Source organism: Empidonax traillii, unplaced genomic scaffold, assembly GCF_003031625.1.
Source record: "Empidonax traillii isolate 1590-97213 ecotype Southwest subspecies unplaced genomic scaffold, ASM303162v1 scaffold144:size1428860, whole genome shotgun sequence".
Classification (NCBI taxonomy): domain Eukaryota; kingdom Metazoa; phylum Chordata; class Aves; order Passeriformes; family Tyrannidae; genus Empidonax; species Empidonax traillii.
In genome coordinates, this window is record NW_020955337.1 from 232,091 (window position 1) to 256,790 (window position 24,700).

At 36.0% G+C, this 24,700-nt stretch overlaps 1 protein-coding gene across 1 annotated transcript in view; it reads right to left on the minus strand.

Annotated features, from left to right (window-relative positions):
• The window catches only part of LOC114057739 (lipopolysaccharide-responsive and beige-like anchor protein), a gene marked incomplete at its 3' end in the record, with an annotated part of 305,157 nt that overhangs the window by 223,507 nt on the left and 56,950 nt on the right, over window positions 1-24,700 (minus strand). Inside the window, exons 12-23 of the mRNA XM_027884383.1 lie at window positions 24,508-24,616; window positions 24,249-24,401; window positions 23,525-23,693; window positions 21,508-21,587; window positions 20,700-20,762; window positions 18,820-18,917; window positions 15,658-15,750; window positions 14,752-14,860; window positions 14,148-14,229; window positions 12,411-12,534; window positions 11,960-12,152; window positions 170-1,183 (exon numbers count right to left, since the gene is read on the minus strand). Of these exons, the coding sequence (XP_027740184.1) occupies window positions 170-1,183; window positions 11,960-12,152; window positions 12,411-12,534; window positions 14,148-14,229; window positions 14,752-14,860; window positions 15,658-15,750; window positions 18,820-18,917; window positions 20,700-20,762; window positions 21,508-21,587; window positions 23,525-23,693; window positions 24,249-24,401; window positions 24,508-24,616 (2,287 nt within the window). The remainder of the gene's footprint in view (window positions 1-169; window positions 1,184-11,959; window positions 12,153-12,410; window positions 12,535-14,147; window positions 14,230-14,751; window positions 14,861-15,657; window positions 15,751-18,819; window positions 18,918-20,699; window positions 20,763-21,507; window positions 21,588-23,524; window positions 23,694-24,248; window positions 24,402-24,507; window positions 24,617-24,700) is intronic.

Below are 24,700 nucleotides of genomic sequence, written 5' to 3' on the forward strand. Positions count from 1 at the left end.
AATTACAGCTATTTTAATCCAGGGTTAAAAGCATTCCAGAGATAACTCACGAAATCCACACATGTTAAAATCCCCAAAATGTGTATGGGCACACTTTTTCAAGAATTTCATAAAGTAAGAACTTCCTTTTATTTTTAAGCAAGACAGATAAAGGATAGGTAGAATTTACCTCAGGTAAGGATCTGGGGGGCAGAGGTGCTTCTAGACATGTGTTAGCTTTCAGTTCCAGTCTTTCTGTATCTGATGCAACACTAGAAACATCAAGCTTGGCAATTCTCTTGTCGGAAGCTCCAGCAGGCTCTGGCACACGTACATTTGCATTTTCCACAGCTGTTTTGGTTTCAGTAACTTTTTCTTCCTTCATCTTCTTTTTCCCTTCTGAATCCAGCTGAGTCACTACTTCTGGAACGGCAGAACTCACTGTTTCTGGTAAGGTCAGTTCTTGCTTTTTCCCATCCACACTTTCAGTATCTTCAGATTTTACAAGCACAGATTCAGGCTCCTTCTCTGTTGTTTTTTCCTGCTTTGTCATTTCGCTTTCATTGGAGCTACATTCCTTGTTCCTTTCTGCAAACTCTTCTGAAGATAAGGGCAAACTACTTTCATCTTTCAAATCAACAAAGTCATCTTCGTCTTCCACCTCTACTGTTGATTTCTCCAGTCTTTCTGGACTTGCAGGAGTTTCTCCTTCCAAAGTAGTTTGCATTGCTGGGGAAGCAGCAGTGACAGCAACTGTTTCTTCCTCAAGCTCGTCACCTTTGCTAGAATCTTCAATTGCTTCAGCTATTCCAGAACTAATTTCTGAAACGCTGGGCTTTACTGTTTCTGGCTCTGGAGAAAACTCCACACAAGGTACTGCTTTTATATCCTGTGTAGTGTCTCTATCTTCCTCCTCTAACTCCTCCTTATGATTAGACACTGAATGAGTTTGTTGTTGGTCAACACCTGATGAGTTATCTGTCTCTTTTTTTTCAGTTCTGCACTCTGTATCACCATCAATAATACAGGAAGAAGCAGCAGCATCTTCTTTTAACTCTAAAGATTGTTGCTTTCCCTTGGTTTCAGCTTCTTTGCTAACTCCAGAGATTGTTCTAATTGGAGTCGAAGAACTTCCTTCACCTCCTTTCTCTTGGTACTCCCTGTACATTTGAGAAAGACTCTCTTTGTGCATTTCAAAAGTTACCTAAAAGAACAGAGTTGAAAGGACATTAAAAACTATATATTAATAACTGTTTTCCCTGGGGAAAAAAAAAAAAAAAGAAAAACAAAACCAAAATCAATGCTCAAATCACAAATTTACATTGGATACTGTCTTCATGATAAAAAGCAATTTCACACTGGAGATAAGAAAAACTTGCTCTCTGTTGAAGTTAAGTCTATCTGTTATTCCAGGTTGAAAAAAACAAAACAAAACAAAACAAAAAAACTAGACTGATCCTAAGGACATCTTAAGCATAACAGCCATAAAATTACTAGATTTATCAGACAACCTCAATTTTTTTTATGAAGGGTGACATTGTGACAAGTAACAGAGCTTTCACATCACTTTAGCCCCTTAAGTATGCTCAACAGTCCATAAAGATAACTAAACTTTTGAAAACTTTTTTACATAAAAAAGTACAATCCCACAAAGTCAGAGCAGAGAGAAGCATGTAACAAAGTCAAAATCCTGAAGATCTCCAAATGATACCTAAAATTCTCCAGAGAACATTTCATCTGGTGAATGGTATTCACCCCATCTCAAAGGTACATGAGAACAGCTGCACAATCTGATTAAAGTGAAAAGACTTTTCTACACATCAGCTGAAAATATTATTATTGTTTTTAGGTATCTAAAATATGTTCCAGATACAAAAATTCTTTTCATACATACTGATAAAATTCATTTGCCCAAATAAATAGCTGCATTTTAAAAGAATCTCACTAGACTAACTTAAGTTTTTATTACACTGTTATTCAATTTAGTCTATCCACACCTTTCTATTTAAGATTTAGATTTATCTTCCATAACACAAGTGTTTATTTACCTGTAAGCTTAGTTCTCAAAATTTTCCCAACATAAGCTTCAGCTGAGAGTTTGTTTTTTTAAATTTTCTTTATCATAAACATTTTCCATAGACAAATTAGATCAGTCCATTCTACTAAATACATGAACACACATTTTCTTACATACTCAGCTCATTCATTTGGATCTCATCTAAAAATTCCATGTACATGGTATTCAAAGCGATTATTAGTCAGTAGGAATATTTTCTCCTAAGATGACACAGAGAAGTCAAAAAAAATTTTGACAGGTTAAAAAGATACTAGAAACTATAGTTCACAAATCAGAGAGACGCAAAGAAAGAGCAAAGACAAAAAGAAATATTTTTGGCAGGTTCTGTTGTCAGCATTAGCTTTTTAACATACTTTTTCTCCATCAATCAAGAATATTAGAGTACTGTAGGAGCAGTGTAGTATTCTAACATATGACCTAAAGTATGTTATTTGTTCAAGTTCATTTCATTGAAACTTTGCTCTCCAGAAACAGAACTGGGATATTATACTCCTTTTTTTTTTAACCAAAAAAAAAGTCTTCAGATACAAATGTAAATGATTACAAATGACTGAAAGTTCATCCATCTGTCACAATGGAACTGTAAAATATTTGATTATATGGCATTGCTAAAAATATTTTAGCAATGATTCCTTCCTGAATTGTACCACACTTAGCACAAAGCACAAAACAGATCATGCTAAGAAGCTGTCCCTTGCACTTTTCACTTGTTTTCTAAAACATGATTAGGCAAAGCTGCTACTTTTGGCCAAAATACTACTTTTCTGAAGAAGGAATTTTAACAACTTGAACTTCTCTCCAGCTACCTTTCCCTCTTCTCTCTCCCTGTTGCTTCCTCCATTTCCAAAACTACTATAAAGTTTTCTTCCAGCAAGCACTAAAGAGACATTTGACAAATAAAAATGTCATGGATTGATTTCAGCAAAACTTTTATGTACTTCCCAGAAAGCACACTGTTCCGCAATAATTAGAAATGTGAACATCCATATTTTCACGCATCGTTCCAGTGTAAGTCTCATTAAACCCATATGCAGGAGTAAAACTACCTACTTTATGGCTTCTCACTTTCCACTCCACGAACACATTCCACAGGGCTGTCAACTACTTTAGGAGGAAGGGTGAGTGTTGTACCTCAGTTTGTACAATGTTGGACATGCTCTTTTTTATAACACTGACTTTTTTCTAGTGTGTTACCAAGCCCATCCCCTTTACAAAAACCTATCGCAGCTTCGGATTTTTTCTTACCAACTAAATTTATTATCCTGTTCACAGCATTAAATCAACCTTGCTACAAAACAAGTCAAAATCTGTTCTCCCTAAGTCCAAGGTTGCTTTTACTCTCCTCCCTCCCCTCAGGATCCTCCTCCACCATCTCATGGTCGCTGTAGCCAAGGCTGCCTTTGACCTCCACATTTCCAACAAAGCCCCCTGTTGTTGGTGAGTATAAGAGTCCAGCAAAATGCCTCTCCTCACTGGCTTCTCTATCACTTGGAGGAGGAAGCTGTCAGTGTACCTAAGGAAATTCCTGAATTGCTCATGTCCTGCTGCGTGGCCTCTTCAGCAGAGATCAGGCCCATGAGGGGCAGAACCCGCAAACGTGAGGCTGCTGCTCTCTGTCTGTAGAGGACCTTATCTATTTCTTCCTTGTCAGGTGACCTGCAGCAGTCATCCACTGTAACAACACCTCCACTTGTCCTCCCTCTAATCCTAATTCAGAAAATCTCAGCTGGCTCCTTATTTATCCACAAGCAAAGCTCGGTGCACTCCAACCGCTCCCTCACACAAAGGGCAGTTCCCATTCCTCACCTCCCCAGTTTGTACTTCCTAATGAGCCCATATCCCTTCACTGCGTCACTCTAGTCACGGAAGCCATCCCACCACATGTCCAAGATCCTAACAAGATCATTATGTGCATGTCATACTTCATATTACATTACTCATAGCTCCAAATTTTCTGCCCCCTCATTAGCAACTTCACTGGCTCATTAATAAACATGTCATAGCCAAGACTTCAATTATTCCTTATAGCTTAAGTTCTTACTGCCTTGCCAGTAATGGAGTCCCCCTGCCTCTAAGCTCTTTTCTTCACATCCTAAGTTCTCATTTCGTTTTAAAGACACTTGAAATTTCAGTGCTGGAAGGAAAGTTCATCTAGATCTAAGACTCCCTAATTTTTTAATCCGAATCATCATGAAAGCAAATTCTATCTAAAAACTACCCACTGTTTCAGCAAACAGAGAAAGTTCACAAGTATGAATGCTACTGACTGTGTAGGTTAGAGATGCAAACATATAAGCAACAAGCTGATTTTTGCACAGGTATGGTCAGCAGTTAAAAACACAATGTAGGGTACAGGGATGCAATATAATATCAATCAGTTTTATTTGAAACAGGGAATAGACAATACTTTGGAAGCCATTACAGAGCAACACCAAAAATGAAACTGGGCTCTGCAGGATTGATAACTGTTAATTAATAAACCCCCCAAAAAAAGACCAGAGAAGGTCAATAAAGACAACTTAGCTTTACAGATGGGCAATGTAAACTTATGGGGAAATAAATCCAAGCACAATCCAATGAGACTCTACATTGATTTCAGAGGAATGCAAGAGACCGTAAGGAGAGAAACACCGGTGATGAAAATCAGACAGTACAGAACTACAGGAGAACATCACTTCCCCAAAAAACAAAAATCCACATAACGAGGACAGCAATTTCTACTTTGACCATAAACATCAGCAAGAATTCACATCACAGTGTATTAAATACTGTCCTTTAAATAAAAGTAGAATTGAAATAGCAATGCACAAAATTACACAGACTACCTGAAACAGCACTTTTCTAACACACCTTTTAAGTTTGGGTGTTTTTTATTTACATAAAAAAAAAAGAACACAAATTTAAGTAATACTGCTTTGTAAAATCCAACTTTTCAGCAAGCCTGAACAAACAGTTCTGATCATAATACTTATTCATAATTTGGTTTGACAAGAAACCAAGAAATAGAGGTACTGCAAAACAGGCACTAGACAATTCTTCCCCCACACTTCTGTTCCTCAACTTGGCGTTTATAAAGCACACAAGTCCACAAGGCCAAATAATACACACAACAAAGAAAACACCTAAGGTTAGTAAAATCAGTATTGACAGAAATGCAAAATGAAGTAGAAATTATGATTACCAAAAAGAAGCAGACAAATACAGGATATATAAATGTATTAAAGATTAAACACTAGGATCTGCATGCACGCAACAATTTAGAAGACAACTGTCAGTTTGAAGAACCTTAAATGTACGTAAGTAATTTTTTATTTTCCTTAAGGCATTTGCAACTGCAAAGCTGATAGTACAAAATTAATTACCAGAAATTGTTCCAAATTAGTGAGCTAAAAGGCCAATCATTAATCTTCACCATCATTTGATGGTTAATCCATAGCTGTCTCCAATGCTTGGAATGCATCTCTACGCACTACTAGTTAAAGACACTTGTGAGCTAATAACTGCAACATTTGCCTCTGTCATTAATTTAAACTTAATTTGACATCCAACATTTACTAATTGCCAAGGAGAAAAATTAGCATACAGCAATGGGAAAGGATAAAATGATTGACGTTTGCATTACAGAACATAGAAAAAAACATTTTAACTATATGTTAAGATTTTGTCCTTTTTTCCCTAATCAGGTGGGCGAATTCATAGAGTAGAGAGAGGAAAGGAATGTCTATCAGACAATTATATATACTGTTGTTTCCTTATAGTTTACTCAGTGCAAACTAGCTTCTTGGCTGCTGAGACCATCAGTAAACTCCTCATAATTCCAGAAAGCATTACAACTTTTTAAATCTTAACAAGGACTTTATTGACCTGTTTTTCCACATCTCCTCTAGTAACACTAACCGTTCAAAAGTGCAATCCAATCTCTAAACAAAAACAGGCCTGTTTAGACAGGAGACATCACTATCCAAAGACATGGAAACTAATTTTCAATTCAGTAAAGTAAAAGATACAAAGGTACTGTGTGTACCATACACTGACTTACAGTCTGCAACCCACTGACCTGAGTAATCTCTGGGTTATTTCCACTGATTCAGAGAAGACAGTTAAGAACAGTAAATTAACATATATTATGCACCACACTACCTACAAGAGGCTTCTAGGAGTCTAAAGTTCCAACAGCAACACATTCACTGACACACAGGCAGCAGGGAAACCACTCTACCAAGATAGTTTCATGTTCCCATATCTTGCATTTTCATCTAAGTAGCAATACTTTAGCCTTTGTTTCCTCATCTTGAGAAAATAAATATCCATGCAAATAATTTCTAGAGTAAGAAAGCAAATACTAGTCAATATAATTCATACTTGCTTATCTGAGAGAGAATTTTATGTATGTTGGCAGCATTTTATTTTCAGATCAAGTCAAGGTATAGCCTACTGTTACATCTGCATACACTCATAAATTCAAACCGCATACCAAACATCTACCTGCTCATTTTCACTAAGGCAACTATTGCTTTTGATTTGTTTAAATTGCAAGACATGAGCATGTACTATCTTCGCAGGGTATGTGTTTCCTCACTATCTCCATCCCCACCACCCATCCCACAGTTCAGTGAACTCTCAAATTCTACCTTGTGCACATTTGATATTTAGTTATTAACATAAAGATTTTGTTACTAAATTCAGCATTTACCACTCTGCACTGTCATAATGCCCAGCTTTAGGCCCTGTGCACTAACTTCGGCCATCCTTTTCCAGTGTCTCCATATATTATCAGCAGCCCTGCAGCAAAGACTCCAGATCTGTCATTTCAAATAATGGTCCAGAGACTTAACTCAGTCCCCACAGTCAGAGTTCGAACACAGGGAGCTGCAAGTATGGAGGACAATTGCTTCAAACTGCAGCAACAGCAAAGAAGGCTATTAACAATTTTTGAAGTTGTTCCAATGATGAGAATCCATTCTCTCCTCAGGTCATCTTTACTTAGGAAGACTATTTCATAGCTATTTGCCTTTTTTATGCATCAGCTCTTTTCACTGCAAATGTTTCCTCAATCCTTTTTGAGAGCTCTGGAACTTTTCAACCTGTAGCAAATCTCTATCGCACTCTTCTTCCAAGGCTTCCGTGCAGCTGATCCTCTTTCATACATTCTCAATTTACCTTGCTCACTCTATTCCTATCCCCATTTCACACTTTTCTTTCAGTTTAAACTAGTCAAATTTTAGTGTCCTGCAGCTTTATTCCTGATTCACTCAAACCAAGCGAATAATGAGATGAAGGAGCTCCCCATTAACCGTACAGACTGCACATGAAAGAAGAGCCCATCAGTGGTGCAGATCCTTCTTCCCAACTATTCTGCCTGCTGAACAATGAAAATGCTTTCCTCCCCCAGAGGCATGGATAAGGAGATGCCTGCCTACACACCTACTACAAAAGAAGCTGTACCAAGGAAACACCTAGTCAAAGTGAAGGACTGCACCATCACAACATATCCTGGAGGGTACACAGCTCTAAAGGAGGCTGTACATTCCAGTCTCCAAGTTCCTTCTGCTCTCCGTAACTCAGGTGACACCCCTGAGAATCATTTCTATCTAGAAAAAGTAATATTTACTAAAAATAACTATTTACACCATAAGAATGAATCATAGAATCTAGAATTGACCGGGTTGGAAAAGACCTGCGAGATCATCAAGTTCAATCCAGTGAACATAATATTTAATCATTTCAAGCATCTCCGCCAGCTTTCATTCATTGATATATTGGGTGTGGCCCAACTGAAAACTCAAAACCTGCAGCAGTGCAATGACCCTCTTGGTTAGGTACCTCTGCATCCCCTCAGGGCAATGCAGATGTTTTTCAGAGGACTGAAGAAGACTGAAAGCCTTCAAAATGCACTAGAGCTAAAAATCCCTACTGTGGGAGATCCTACAGCCTTCAAGATAGGAAATGAAAACAGACAAAAAGTCCTCAGTAACTCAAGAAAGCCAGTGGGATTTGGACTCCAGATTCTGGTGGCCTCTTACCTTCTAAAGCTGCTGAGCCACATTCACTTCTCCGCAAATTAGTTCTTTAATTGCCATCGTACATTAACTCCTCCACCACCTAATCTTCATTGCTTTTGCCAGTTTTCCCCCAGCAGACAGTGATTAAAATCTGGCAAACACAGCACACATAAATGCTGTGCACACCTCTGGATTTTTTCCCCCTCTCAAATTAAATGAGCAGGGCATAAAAGAACACACAAATTTACTTAACACTCACAATGTTAATTACAACTGTACTTCTTTAGACTGAAAACTAACAATTATTTAGAAAGACATGGTATGCTGAAGTCACACTACTAACATTTCAAGATTATACTTCTTGTTCAGATCAGTGAACAAAATTTTTCCACTTACACAGCAACAGAACTGTAGCTTACACATATTAACATTTCTGAGTCTTACTGAACGAAAATTTCCTGAGCTACTAAAAAATAAAAATCAGAATTCACCTGGATATATTCTCCTAAACAGAATCACATGGTAACATGAATCAACTTTTAAGCAGTAAAATATATTTAAGGGCCTGAAATAAGCAAATGTTAGTCTTCCCAGTAGTTTAAAGTGTTCAGGTAATCTAGGAGTTTATTATACTGTGTAAATCATTATATTATTTTAAAACTTAGGGAAGCTGAAAGGTTAAAAAGGCAAGCTCTTCCATTCTTTACTTGCTTCCTATTATTATCCCCAAAATCATTGGTCTTTTTCACAAAGTAACATGGCTAGACAGATAAAAGCTAAGGCCCAACTAGCATGGCTACAATGTTTAAAAAACATAAGTTCTTAGATGCTTTCATAAATTTAGCACTGGTCAGTTAGAACAAACCAGAGTTGCGATTTAATTTTTCCATTAATATTTTTTTGAACTAGAAGCAACAGATTAACCACCTTTGTTAATATCTGTGTTAATATCTGCAAAGCATCAAAAACCAATATGGAAGTGAGCAAAATGCCCGAGTAATACTAAGAAATCTGGTTTAAAAAAGGTTACACACACCTACACACCTTCTAAATCCTGAGTGCAAGGAAGCCAATGTAGTGCAATTACGCTGGAAAAGCCGGTGCTGCTTATAAAACGTTGTGCAGCTGTTGGAGGAGAGGGTTACAGTGACAAACAGCTTCCCTGCTACAAAGGTGGCAGGAAATCTATCAAACTGGACAATAAAATTGCAATTGAGTTTCTTTGGCTTTTTATAGCAGCTGCATGTATCTTGATGTGTAGCTCTGCAAAACCTATCCAATTCTGTAACACTAGTCCTTTATGTACTAGTTCTTTATCATAGAATGGTGTTATAAATTAGTGGCAAGAATGGCACAGAGGGCCGTAAAAAGGAAAAATAAGCAGCAACCCAATACAATTAGAGATGAAATAAGAAAAACACAAATTGGTTATTCTCTTAGCAATGTTAAGGAAATATTTTTGTTGCCATAATTCCCACATTACTGTGAAAGCATGCTAGAAATCAAAAACATCTGAGATGCACTTAGCATTGAACAACTGGCCCACTGAATTATGTCTACACCATGTTGTGTGTGAATCTCTATGAATCTCAAAAGAGGTATAACAAGATACAAGACTACTTAAAGTAAGTCAAATTAGAGGGATTAAAAATTCAATTTAATCAGATATTAATATCTGTTTATAAGGACATTTTCAAGTGATTAGTAAGGTTTTACCAGAAAAGGGCTTTTTTAGTGATTTCTCCTAATTTATGTTAATGTAATTAACAGATAGTTATAAAATAGCATCTAGTTTTGTATGTCTAGTTGCATAAATTGCATATACTATTTTTATAGAAGCTCAAATGGAAAATGCATCATAAACGTGAAATTTTAAAACTGTGATATTACTGCATCATCATTCATATCACTACTGTCAAGTTAGTTTTTGGGTGCTTTTGTCACTTAGTTTTCATTCAGGCTTCTGGAACTGGACAGTCTTAGTACTGATATCCAAACAAACTGAACTCTTCTATGAGTCCTTCAAAATCTCACCACCATGCTGCCGCTCACTCGCCCCACATTCACACATTTCCAATCTTGCCACTGTTCAACTCCCTCTGAAGTAGGCTGGAAGAACAAACAGACCTTACATACTGACCAGAAAGTCAAAGTCAGACTTGGAAAACTAACAGGAAGTTACTTCTCCAACCACAGGATACCTCACTATGCCAGGAATCAAAAATGAGAAACACCAAGAAGGAAGCAGGTCATCTTCTCAATCACTGTGGCACTGCACAAAAACACACAGCTTTTAAAATACAAACAAATAAACAAACCCGTGTTATCTGCACCACTATTTTTTCTGAAACTGTGTTGGGTTTTTTTCTTGACATTTGGTCATGGTATCACAAAAAAATCTTGGGTTTTTTTCTCTAGGAACTCCAGACCATTGATTAGCCACATTAAGTCACTGAAGAGAATGACCAAAAATCCATAAAATCATTTTGACACAGATGCTGTTTAAATGAGATTTCCGACATTACATTCTCTCACAAAAAGAGTCTAAGAATAGAACTACAGATCATAAGATAACATGCTAGATAATTTTTAAGTTCAATACACCAAAGCTCAGTGTAAGAGTCAGAAAGGTGGTCTAACTTCATTCACTTCTCCATCCTTCCCCAGGGACAGTTCCCCAGCAATCACACAAAAGCTTTAAATTATGCCAGTTTCTATAAAAGTACATTAGGGTTCTTTACTCTGGCTACAGCTTGCCAATCTACAATCCACCCATGCCTTCTGCATCTTGGGGGAGAAAAGAGGAAACTGCAGAGCCGACACAAAAGAATATTAAGAACGTTTCAACAACTAAAATGTGGTCTCTGAAAGGATTAAAATTTGGCTTTGGGTGCCTTGCACCTTAATTCCATTTAGCTAAAGCCACTGCTTAATGAAATTATTTCACACACTTTTAATATATAGATTTCTACATTTGTCTGCCCATTGACCAATAATCCACCATCGAGCTATGAACAAAATAAACAGAGATGCAAAACAGTAGTGTTATTGCTGTCTGCAGAGACTCACTGTTTTTGAGAAAACAAATCATGCAAAATCAAGGATCTCAGAAAAGCAAACAATTCCTTAGAATTATAAAGTGATCTTTAGGATTCAGAGATGTCCTTCTCACATTGTTAAGTTGCACACATTTAGAAATAGGTAATCTATAATTTAATCTCAAGTAAATGTTTCTAATAACCAGAATAATCACAAGGTCCCCACTGGCTTCACTCTTTTGTTCAGGATAAGGTAGTATAAAATACCTTTTATACTACTGTGTCTTGTTTGAAAAACCACTAATAACTTTTATGATGTAATTCTGGTCGTAATAACAACAAAAATCAGACAGAACAATAACAAAGGGTAATAGTCTCATTCATATTGCAAGGATTTGCGTTCTCACCCTGTATTCCATGACAGCTTAACAGCTGAAGCATCTGTCTTAACTTTAATTTCTTTGCTTTTTACTCGTTTGTTTTACAGCCTTTTGATGTTACTAGAAGGTATTTTTATCCATGAGTAGATACGGTGCGCCACCTTGTGTTCCCACCGGTACTAAAAAAGCAAAACCAGCACTGCAATTTTTCAGAAATGCTCCTGAAATTTGATTATCTCATTTTTTGGTATCAGGATAAACTAATACCATCCCAATTTGAGCAACAAGAACAACGACAAAATCTTTGTGTTAAAACAACAGAATTAACATTTAATTGTCGTATATTTCAAAGTTATGTGCGGTAACAGATAAAAACAGGGGGCTTTCATTTAATTACTGACCTTCACTTCAACACTGATACAGCACTTGAAGGCTCTAACTGCACAGCATAACAAAAATTTCCCAATTCTTTGCAGCACTCACCTTTGAATGTGTGATCGATAGTGTGTCCACCCAAACACGCCAGCCACCCCACTCATACTTGATTGCATGGTAGAGCAAAATTCGAAATATGGTATACACCATCTCAGTTATCTTCTGTTCCTCAGAAGTCTTTGGATTAAAACAGCAAAGGGAAAGCATCCACTCCTGCCACACAGAGCACTGCAACAAACTCCTGCAAAATACACACGTGCTGTTAAATCAAACTGTAAAATATATCTTAGAAATATACATCAGCTAAGTCAGGAATTCAATGTGTCTAAAAAAAAAAAAAAAAATCTCTACGTGCAAGGTTCTCTGATTTTACATACCGAAAGCAATATTAGAGTAGAGAATTTGCTGAAAAGCAATGAAGCTGTATCGGCTTAATGAGTTTAATTTATTAGGAGATCTTATTACTTATTTTGTATAAGCGTAGAGCAAGCTATCTTACCTCCTATTTTCTCTGCTGTTATTAAAAAGTTTAATCATGTCTGAGAGAAAGGCTCGTCGAACCTCCAGAGTTTCTGGGCACTGTGGAGAATTACGTATCAGGATTGCAATAACCTTCAAAATCTCTGTAAAACAGTTCAGGAGTAACAATATATTAGTACTAAGTACAGCATAAAACACAAGGTCTCTTTCAATAGTGTTTGTACAACAAAGCTACTCCACATAAAAGAGTTTTATACTGAGAAAAAGCATATCTCTATTTGAGTAGAAGGTTTAACTAATACAAATCCCTTCTTCCAAGACTTCTCAAACCTACTCACCATAAGACCTATACAGCTAAAGAAAATGGAATCCAACTTAAATTACTCTGAACTATTTTTAAATTATCATGTTTAAGTAACACAAATGTTTCTACAGGACAACTCACAAGATGTCAGAACCTTTCTTAAAATAAGTTCACATAAAAAAAAGCACCTTTTAGAAAATCAATATATGAGAAAAACAGGTAAATTTTGTTCTACCTTAGTAATATTGAGTTTCAAAGAATGTGACCAACTTCCTAATATACTCAACAGTTTCTGTTATAAAATGATACAAAATTTTTATCTCTAATGATCACAACGTTTTCTGTATTTTTAGGAGAAAGTCAAAATTGTGGGTACATCGCACTTTTTGAAGCAGTGGGGGGAATCACTGTTCTTGTTACTTTAAAAGATGTTACATCGGTAAATTAGGGCACAGTTTGAACACAGTCACTGGGACAGTTTCAGCCCATCTTGAACAACTTCAAGGAAAAATTTCTTATTTGATAATATTAACACTGATCTTAAAAAGGTACTGTAGAAGTCACTCTTCCTACTAGACTTAGGTAATTCCAGACTCATAACTCAGACTCCAAACAGTCTATACTAACCACAGCAGTGACTGCCAACTTCAAACATCTAAAGAGAAAGTAACAGAAATCTGCTCACATCTCTTGCTTCATACAGAAGGCAAATGGCATAATGCAACCAGATTTCCTCTCTGCATCTGCTTTGCTTTCCTTTTTCTTCCCCTACTTTCCACAAGAAGCAACCCACAACTGTGACCTACATTTAATGACTAAGCTGCTATGAAAGTGAAAAATCTATTATTTCTTCAGAAAAAAATAACTCCCAAAGCTATCATAAGTCCATTATATTATATACAGAGCATATTAATGATGTATATAACTCATGAAGAGAGATCAGTGTTTTCTCTTAGTTCAAAAGACATCTTAAGTTTCATATCAAGATATGAAGTAAGCTAACCAAAACAGTGAGCAGATACCTTTCTCCTATTTTCCACGTAGCACTGTCATACTGAATGTAATTTAAAATGAAAGCTGTTTCCCTATTTCAGGTAATTTAGTCTGACATTACTAAATAATGCAATCAGAATTTTGCTCGAACCTTAACATGTATTAAATCAAAGTATCCTGTGCATGCAAGTCTTGAAAAACCATTTCATAACATGACTGCACGGTCAGAAAGGCTGAGTTATGAACTACATACACATTTAGACATATAAAATGTCTTAAAAAACTAGAGAGACATATTTCCTAAAAAATGCACACTATCTTTGGCTTAGTAGGAAAGAAAATGTAAAACTCAGATCAGACATAAAACTGGTGGATGTATTAATAAGCTTTTTAATTGGTGGGGTCTTTTTAAAGAAGACTTTTCTTATGGTAGCACTTCAAAATGTGTATCATTCTTACGAGGATTTTGTATCTTCACTGTTGAATCTGGGTCAGGATGTTGTTTATGTATCACTTGAGTGCAAATCTGTTCAGTCAGAATCTAGCAAGAAAGAAAAAGATACCATATCAATGTTCATTAAGACAGCTTACTGAAAAATAATTGGATACAACACAATCATTATTTCACCATCATTCTAAAAACCATCCACAACAAAACCCACTCATTGTCTTTCTTGATAATTTATTTAATTCTGTTCTTAAAACTCTAAACTGCTTTTTTTAGCTTTCTTACTGCTATTTAAAATACACTGGAAGACACCAAAACAATTATCATAAGGCAAGACCACTGCTATAATAAAATTCTACATATATATGTGGGCATCTGGTTGAGACACCGAGTTATCATTATCTGGAATTGTTCATAATGAGCATAATCAAGCTAAGGGGTGGGGGGAAAATCTCAAGTAGTGGGCTTTGGGAGGGGAAAAAAAGCAGCCCTCAGCTGCATCACGCTAAGGTTTAATGTCATCTGGAACATATCAGCACAAATATGTAAGTAATTTTCTAACAATGTCTTACAAGTAATTAGAAAGATTGGATCTTAACTACAGTGTATTACTACCTCAAATAGGACATTGTATGTGGTCATGGTGAATAAGCTTGTCTGAAGCATCAGCCTTTCAGCCAACAGAGAGAACAATCCATGTCCAAGCATGACTTCAGCTTTTCTCCTAAAGTAGTACAGAAAGATAAAACAAACATGCATTCAACTTGCTTTAGGGGGAAAAGTTTAAAAAATGTGCCCCTGGAAACATATTTTTCTTTTTTTTTTTTTTTTCCTGAAGTTTCACTTTTGGTTAAGGAAAAGGTCAAGGATTCAGATTGTGAAAAGACAAATCATTCCCTGGAGACAGCTGTCTTCCATAAATAAGGTCCACCCCACCCATGGGCCCAAAGAGTTGAAACACAACCGTAGGGCTTTCTTGATAAACATTAAAGAAAGGGCATCTTTGTCCTCATTTCACTCAAAAATGCAACCATGGACAGTAATCTCAACAGTTATCTACTACTTCAGTCAACCTGAGACTTACTAAATCTAGTGCTCAGTAACATGGGGTTAAATCTCACCAGTCCAGTTCTTGCTATTGGTTTTAGTGGAAAAGGACCACTTGAAAAAGCAGGAAGCCATACTACAAGCAAGTATTAAAAGAACCTGGTAAGGAAGTGATAATTCCTGGATACCAGTTGCCAATAACAAGGAATTCCACCACATCAGAAGTATATTCATGGTAAATAAATTGATGTGTACTTCAAGAATAGTAGCTGCCATTCAGTGAAGCCTATTCAGTGATTAACCTCCAATGTAGCTTTTGTCCCTTTACATACAAACACATGTGGATACACACATCAAACAATATACAGACAAAATAATATAGAGAATTTATTTATGTGTCACATACAAAATTTTTCCCTCCTTTTTTGGGGAGGTTTAGTTTTAAGACCTAAACCATGACATCAAAGTACTTACTTTGGAGCAAGATGCTTTAAGAAATAACCCATCACTTTTAGAGCTTGCACCCTGATGCCTTCACTTTGTGATGCTAAAAGCTTGTAGACAACCCTAAGTGGAGAAAAGACAAGTCTTTCTAAGTAGTTGAAATACACAGCAATTTTTGGAATTAAAAATCAACTGCAGTTGCAGTAAATGAAAATAAATTTTATCTGAGCCTAATTTAAAAGAATACTAATAAGACTTAAAAAAACCAGGATGACATTTCTGTTAATGGCACAACAGTTTGCAGTATTGCATTTTATCCCACTTAAATATCTCCTGAGTATGAATACATAAAACACGCTCTGAAAGGCTGCTGCAGTTCCTATACTGAAAGCCTTCTTGATCTGATACTTAATCCAGAAAACTAAGTAAGCAATTGTTTTGGTATAAATGTGGCTGGATAGGAAGAGCCACGTATGGAGGGGGATTTACAAACAGCCCTAATATTTGATATCTGCACCCACTGTTGCTCCCTCAGGAGGGACAGAGGAAGGCACCAAGCCAGAAGGTATTCTTCTCATTTCACCTACATCAGCTTCTGCTCCTCACCTGGTTATGACAAGGCTCTACACTCGCTTATGATTCTCTACCAAGAAGAAAGCCAAAGCAGATGAGGAGAGTGTCCATACCAAAGCACTAGGCTTAACTAACTGAACAGTTCCAGCTGTAGTTTTCCCAAGAAAGGAAGAGGGAGTGTAACTAACACAGCAAGGAAAGTGTCCACGTAACTGGTGAAAATCTGATAAATTAATAAACAAGTGAAGTACAGCCTTACAGTGGGAAGTGTCCAGTAATTACCCTTCAATATATTTGACACTACCAAGTCAATCTGTAATACTGCACAGGCCTCATTGCATGTATCTATGCCTTTCACTCCCTGAATAAAAAGAAAGTGAACTGAATATTTTATCTTAACTTCTCAAACATTTATCTGCAGTACATTAAAACTTGCTCTTTTATTAAAGGAAGTTTAACGTGAAGAATAACAAACGCAAGTATTTGATCCTTATAAATCTGCCATAAAAACATAGGACATCTAAATGTACTTATAAATTATATCTAATTTCTTTCATAGCTCACTTTTTAGACAAGTAGAGTGATTATGAACATGTCCCTATCTGATTCTAGTTGGGCTGTGGTTCATACTATTTGACAGATCTCTGAATTTGTAAAATAAGGTTCAGGTCTTTCTGAAAAAAAGAAAATATTAATTTCCTTATGATCCACAAAATCATACTGGAACAGAAGGCACAGTACTCAGCTTTTACTGTAAATATGTTCTGATAAAATTTTTTAAGAAGTTAGAATCGCTTCACTAGGGGGAAGGGGAAAAAAAACCCTACCTAATATAAACAGTTTTGAGACTTTCCAAAAATATTCCATGTTACAACAGGGGATTTTAGATCAGCTGGTTTTAAAGATTCGAAAGGACTTCAAGGCCTTATCTATAGATAACTGAGCACTCATCACTAGCTATATACTTTCACATGTATACATTCAAAAATAATAGTCAGGACACCTAAACTAAGACCAAAAAAAAGATTTAGTTCTATATCAGAATTAAAAATAAAACCTAAGGGTGATTAAAAAACAGTTACCTATTACAAACAACTTATCCTGGAGAAAGCTGCAACCACAGCAGCTACAGAAGGAAAGAAATAAGCAAGCCTACAATGCACTTTCATTCAAGCAATATAATCCATTTGCCTGCTTAACAGAAGAGTTAAGGGTTACCTATTTGCATAGGAAAAAATTATTTCCTTATTATATTATTTCAATGGATTGGTTACTTTTAAATTTTTAATTTTAAGAGAACTCCAAGTATTTCTAAAGCTTCTTAAAATTATTTTAAAATTTCAATAATATGGTGTCTTAATTTCAAAAAGCAGATGTATCAAGAAGCATACAAACAATCTATTAAGTGAATGGAGACAACACAGGAGCAAGAACTGTAACAAATGAGACAGGAAAACAAAGTGATTTCTAGTTGTGGGCTCACTATTCATACTGACTTGCTCATATACTTGTTAATAAAAAAGAAAACATCTACTGCTAGTTGTTAAATAAAACCAAATGTATTGCACTGGAGACTCGATACAACATTGAAATACTTCATTATTTAGAGTTTTTATTAGTTTCCCATGCAAAATATTTTACCATACAAATGAAGTCAAATATCAGGTAAATAGGCTAAAAAAAAAATAATAAAAAAAAAAATCAGTCTGACACTAACAGGGGAGAAAACAATTATGAATATGTCTGAATGCAGTCTCTTGAGAAAGGGTAACTGAAAACAATATATCTATAAATAGAGGTTAATCACTAGGTGCAACTGAATGTATGAAATGAGACTCTGCCTTACACAGTGTGAGAATTACTACTCCTCATATCCTTCAAGGAACAGTTCTTACATTTGTTGGCCTGTTCCAATTTCTCCACCATGTCCAGGCAAGTCCATTTAGAGAAGTTCAATACTGTGACCACCCTCTGAGAGCCACAAGACAAAATCAGTCACAACTTACTCTCCAGTAGATTTCCTCTTGTGCTTTTACTGCTAGTAGAATTTTCTACTTTCCCTACTTTTCTCTCAAGAAAGTGTTATTTTTCTGTTATTTGGGGAAAAGACTGCAAACAACGCATAGCACAAAGTGCTAAATTGAAATAAATAAAATGATTCTTCGGTAAAAGTTTTTCTTCTTCAGCAAAATCTTTTTCCTATGGGACTTTTGCAGAAGAAACATTTTATGTTATTAGATTAGAAGACATCAATTTTTGTCAGCCTCCTTTCAGTTCAAAATGTAAGAATGTTCAGTTCATATGTAAGAATGGGAAGCTGAAGACTAAGCGCTGGTAGATGAAGACATCAATGTATAGACTACAAAAATTGATCATTACCTTCTTAAGTGTGACTGACAGCTTGGAAACATTAAAAAAACATACCTCATTGACAATAAATCCCACATCACCTCCTGTCAAAATGAACACCTGGACTCAAAAATCTCCCAAGACGAGGAGTCTAAGACTGCAACGCAAACACTGACGAGGACCTTTCAGATTTCATGGGAATTCTCACAAGCCACAGGATGGTCAAACACACTGTTTTCCTTTTTCCCACTTAACAAAATTCAAACTTACTGTAATCCATTCCTCTGATCAAATGCAGGGATCATAGAATTGGGATGCTCTGACATCAGAGCAACAAGCAACTGCAAGACATCCATTAGATTGTCATCCTGTTGAATAAAAGTTACAAATTTGAATTGGATGTACACTAGAACATGGTTTTGGTTAAAAAAAACTGCTACAAAATATTTCAAAATTATGTGGACAGTAATCATAAACCAAGGACCAAATCAATTAGGCCAGGATCAAAAGAGCTACAGATCTCAAGGGCAAGTGCAGAAGAAAATATTACAACGAATATACTTTACTTTCTAGGGTGAAAAGTGATGCATCTGTGTCTGGGATGTAAGCTTTGACAGGGAATGGATATTTGCACTAGGCTATTTCCTTGCACACACATGCTCATCTGTTTGCATGTGTATTTAATAGTCCTTCACTGCACAGGAGCTAGAAGTAAACTGCTGCACATTTTCTGGAGCACAGAGTGGTGTTTAATGAAAAAACAAGTGTTCAAGCCAGAAAAAAAAATTACCACTTCCTGCCACAGACATTTAAAATGGATAATTCAAGCTGCTCAGTAAGGTGTTCCATACTTCTAGTCTAAAGCACTCTAAACTACAGTGTATTAATTTGCTCCATGTTTACTGTTAACTAAAAAGAACTAAAGAAGTAGCAAAATGCACCTGTCTTTTCCCATTTTTTGTGGTATTAAACTGAAAGCTCATTTCAAAACAAACAAACAAACAAACGCTGTAAAAATAAAAGCCCATAAAAAACCCATTGTTCAACACTTTTGAACAAATACTGGTTCTTTCTCTATTTGAAAAGCAGTTTCACACCCCCTGAAAAACTCTGCTGACCTGACGATATTATCAACTTCCATGACAGAGGTTACCACTGATGAATTAGCTCTATAAGGAGGCTGAATTCTACTTTTTTTTGTTGATATTTTTCTGAATTTACAGTTAGATACCTAACAGCGTGGGATTCAGCATTCCTGGATCTTTCAGACTTGAATATGCAAACTGCTAAGGTATTTAAAATATCATGCCCTCATCTGAAGGCTATATAAAGCTTCTGCTATTTCAGCTCACTTTTAGATGTAACCAAGAGTCTTATTTCATACTTCTCCACATAAACTAGAATGACTTGAATGATACTACAAAAGTAGTAGTAAACAGCACAGAGTATAAAAGAAAAATATAGGTGTAAACATTACAAAAAGAAAAAAATCCATACTGCTTGAAATGAAGCTCAATTAATTCCTTATTTTACCCATTTCAAGCACCCTTACAGAGACGAGATCAGTTAGATTTATGTCCCCATTTCCCTTGTCTTTGATGTTGCATCTGGCATAAAGTGCCTTTTCCTGGTGCTAAAATATGAAGATGCAGATGTATCAGTGGTAACCAACATTTTCTCCCAATTAAGTTTATATGCTTCTCTTAGATGCCATTAACATACATCTTTATTTTTTAATGCATGTTTTCAATTTTACTGCTTTATTTAAGAAGCAAAATAAAAAGGAGGGAAAAACAAAACAAAAAATATTACTCAGGCAGCCTAAACCAAGGTTTTGACTCTTTTTTTAAAGTCAGTCTCACCATCTGTTTTTCTGCTTGCTAAATTGGTTTGCAGAACAACATAAGAAACCATTTTGACTTACTGGCTTAATGAACCTCAATCTACCATTGAACATAGTGCTTAAATCACTTCAAGAATATTGGAATATCAGCACACTAAAGAATTGGACGAGGTTTCCTACTTCCTCTGCAGAGCCATCTTGTGGCATAAAGGAGGTTATATTTGAAAATATTCAAATATTTGGTGGTCACAAGCAGCAGTAGTATGCCACTCCTCACACATACATCCCCCTCCAAATTAAAAATTACCTCGTGTATAGTGAGCAGATAATTGAGGATAGCCTGCAATTCATCTTCTTTTATTCCATAGTCCTTTAAAAACAAACAGGTTTTAAATACCAGCATTCAAATACAAAAGTACTGTTCCCCCAAAAAAGCACTATTTTAAGCAATGATTATATAACACAGCAAGTACCACAAGACAAATTCATTTTCACTCGATACTATAACAGCTTCATTGTCAGAAGGTAGCTTTTTCCCTGCCCCTAGAAGAACCCACTGAATGCTATAAAAGTGTTTTAAGACAATTTCAACACAGGCAAAAAACCAAGATAAATAGCAATATACTACATAGAGTAACACATGTTAATTGATACAGTCAATTTGATCTAAGAGCTTCCTATTAATAGAAGAATTAAGGCGGCAAAGAGGATTCACAAGTAGACCTGGAAGTTTAATTATAAGTTAGCTATGCCTATATCTGCATTTGCTTCTTATTTTCCACTACAGAATCCCATTTTCAGTTGTTATTAACTTTGAAGAAATCTAAATAACAACAAACCTTGTGAAACTCTACCCAAAACTGTCTAGAAATTAAATACTTGTTTATCCAGTAGTAATCATTTCTAAGTTATTGAGTTAAATCACGACATTGGATAAAAACAACTTAGAAGGGAGAAAAACGCATCTTTAGCGCTGCTGTCTGTAACAAGAGGCACAAAGAAAGAAGCACCTTACGGGGCTCATTCTGTTTACCTACTATTAAAGAATTCAACATGCTTAAAAATTTCTTTATGAAAGGAAATAAATATCCTATCATAATTTAAAGTTATCGTACCTTCATCACGAGCTGTTTAATAAACATCAACAAAAATGCTCGCAGGGATAAAATCTCTTTTTGAGTAGGCCGTGGACCATCTGTAAAAGAAACATAGATATATGAAATACAAATTAACAACTGTTATTAGCATAGAAAGCATTTTTCACAGAAAGAAAAATAAAAGGCATTTTCTGGGTGAAGAAGGTCCAATTCTAAGTAAAGTCATCTTCCCTCTGTTTCAGACTACAAAACAGTAATGTGTTTTTATCACTTTTTATTAGCAGAATGTCTAAACAGTGAGGTTCTAATAAGGCTTTTATTAAATACAGTTTTTCTAAAACCCTCTAAATTCTCCTAATGATTTTACCACTTCCTTGCAGTGCTATGAACCAACTTTATGCAAGGAATAGGACTGATATGAAAACTTTACATCAAAATTTACAGATTTCATATTTTTGCACTTGAGAATTCTCTTTAAGGTTCTGCTAAAGCTCAAAGAGCTACATGCTATTATTACACACTGGCTATATAAACAAATATCAATCTTACAATGCTATGTGTAAAGATTACCTTGAAAGACATAACTTAATTTGTTAACTCAAAGTCAAAAGGACTGGCTTCTGCCACCGCTGTGTAAAGCAGACTTTCACTGAAACATTTTAAATACTCAAACACTCAGTAGTTCCCAGGAGAGACAAGGTTAAAAAAACAGGTGCAACCAAATGTCAAAGTCAAGTAAAAGTTTGCATACAGAAAGCAAATGAACTGTCACAAGTACATTTCTGGGGATAGCTCTTACATTTGCTTTATAGGTTCACAGTTCTTATGATCTTAATCATCCCAGAAAAGCAAATCAACTCGTGAATGAAAGTGATCATGAGTCTGGTTATATCAAGTAGAAGCCTACAAGCTTCTTTGGTTTATGAAGAGTTATTTTCTATATAAATTTAAAATAGTCAAAGAGTCAAAATAAGCCATTAAACTGCATTACTAATAGTATCCTACAAGTACACTAGCCTCAATAAATCACTTCAGAAACTTTTGCTTCTTAAAGGATGTAAAATACTACAAAAAAATCTTTACAACCCTCTAACAGGAAGGGCTGGACATTTTGAGAAGTTGGTGGCAGGAAGTCGGACACATCTAAGGAGCACTCACTCCTAGTCTATGTATCTCTCTTTCATCACCTCCTTCTCTCTCTGAAATTCCAGAGCCTTTCATTACAGAAGACAGTAGAGATACAAGTTATTTGCCCTTTGTCAAGGCTTTGTCAAGGTCCCCAACCACACAAAACACAGAACAACAGTTAGATAAGCTGTGAAGTCAGACTTCCAAACAGCATTAATTCCCTTATCTGTGCCAGCTCCATCTGCACGTGTTTATGTTATGCTGGTGCACACTTCACATCTCCCAGTCCCTTTTACAATACCGGATTTCTCAGTCAAGCAGCTATTCCTTTTGCTTGTTTCCTTAGGATCAGCATACTTGCTCTGAGTTTCATGACAATAACAAGTACTAAACACCTGTTCTAAATTTTTTCTCAGTTCTTTCTGCATGAGTTCACTGCCTGAATTAAGCATGCTCATTAAGCACTTTTCCAGCAAATCCCTACACCAGTCAGATAGATTCAGTATGCTTGTTTTCAGCTGTACTGCTAGCATCAATAGATCACAGCAACACTTAAAAAGACTGTCCAGTACTTGAACAAGCTCCATAAAGAGACGACATTCCCAGGCATGGCTCTACACTTCCAACACCCTACCATTTCTCTGACCAGTTCTGTTTCATATTAGTCGACATTCTGATGACAGAGGATATGACTTCTGAAGAAATTTCCTTTAGACTGTGAAAAAAATCTTTCAAGTACAAAAACACACTGTTCAAAGTAATAGAGAGAACCCACCCCATTAAAAGGAAATTATTTCTGGAACATCTGCAGTTCTATTCTATACAGCGTATACAAAACTTGTTAAAAATAAATCGTGAGAGCAAAAATAAATTGTGAGAGAAAAAATTAATAAAAAAACAGACATACCTATGCCCTTGGGAGTTATACCACTGCGATCCTGAGGGTTCACTACCCAGTAGTAATACTTCAGGGTGTGCATGACCAGAAGAACTGTCCCAACCCGTCGGATTGCTCCATATATGTTAACAGTGGCAATAAACTCAGTAGACAGGTAAGTGTATAGGGTCAGCTGAGCCTGCAATATACAATCAGGAGAATAAAAATCATTTTAGTTCCTCAAATACGGCATGCCAGACAAATAAACTCTTACATTTCATCTTTTAAAATGTCTTAGAGAAATAGATTTTCTCTGCGTGGCTCAGTCACAAAGTCCTTAAAACCTTTGCAAATGAATGGAAAAATTCATTAAATTTCTAAAACTCTGTTCCTCTCACAGAACAGAGATTCACCAAAACAAAAATACTGTCAATTTAAATGAAGACTTCAAAGCATAACTTGCTCTTTAAAACTTGCTGAGTTTTTGACAACTAGCCCATCCAAAATTCCCTCTCAGTCTGGGTCAGGGACTCCAGAAGTTACTTACAACTTTCTTCTGCAGAACACTGCAGATTTCCAAACTCCCTGAAAACCTTGGGGGTTTGCAAAATTTGACAGCTCTTGTCTGAAAACAATTCCTGTATGATTTCTGCTGGGGAGCAAAGACCTGTAACTCTCTGAGTTCAGGCTTAGTTTCAACACTCCCAAATCAACACATCGTAACTATCTTATACAGAAGAATGAGTAATTTTACCTGTGCTGGAATATGGATCCATATTGCAGGATTAAGGAGAACATGATCACACAGCTGCTTCAGCAAGGGCACCCCATTGTGTAAGTTGCTCAGGTATTTTGAAAAGGCAAGGCAAAGTTCTAGAACAGCTCGGGTAACGTGGGCTTTGGAAGACTGTAAAAGAAGATCCGCTTAAGGAGAGTCCTGTAACAGTCTAGGAAAGTATTTCTCTCAAAAAAACTCAACACTCATGTAAGACTTCAAGAAATATTTATTTTACCTTTTCTAGGCTATATCCTATCACGAGGAAGCCTTTACAGGAAAGCATCTGTTCTTGCATAGCAATAGAGTTCTTCAACAACTCCATGATGAATGCCAATAAAGTAGAACTGGAAAACATGGTTTAGTAAATGAAAATGTTCTTAAGATTTACAACAAGACACAAAATTTCTCTTGAAATTTCTCTTGAAAGC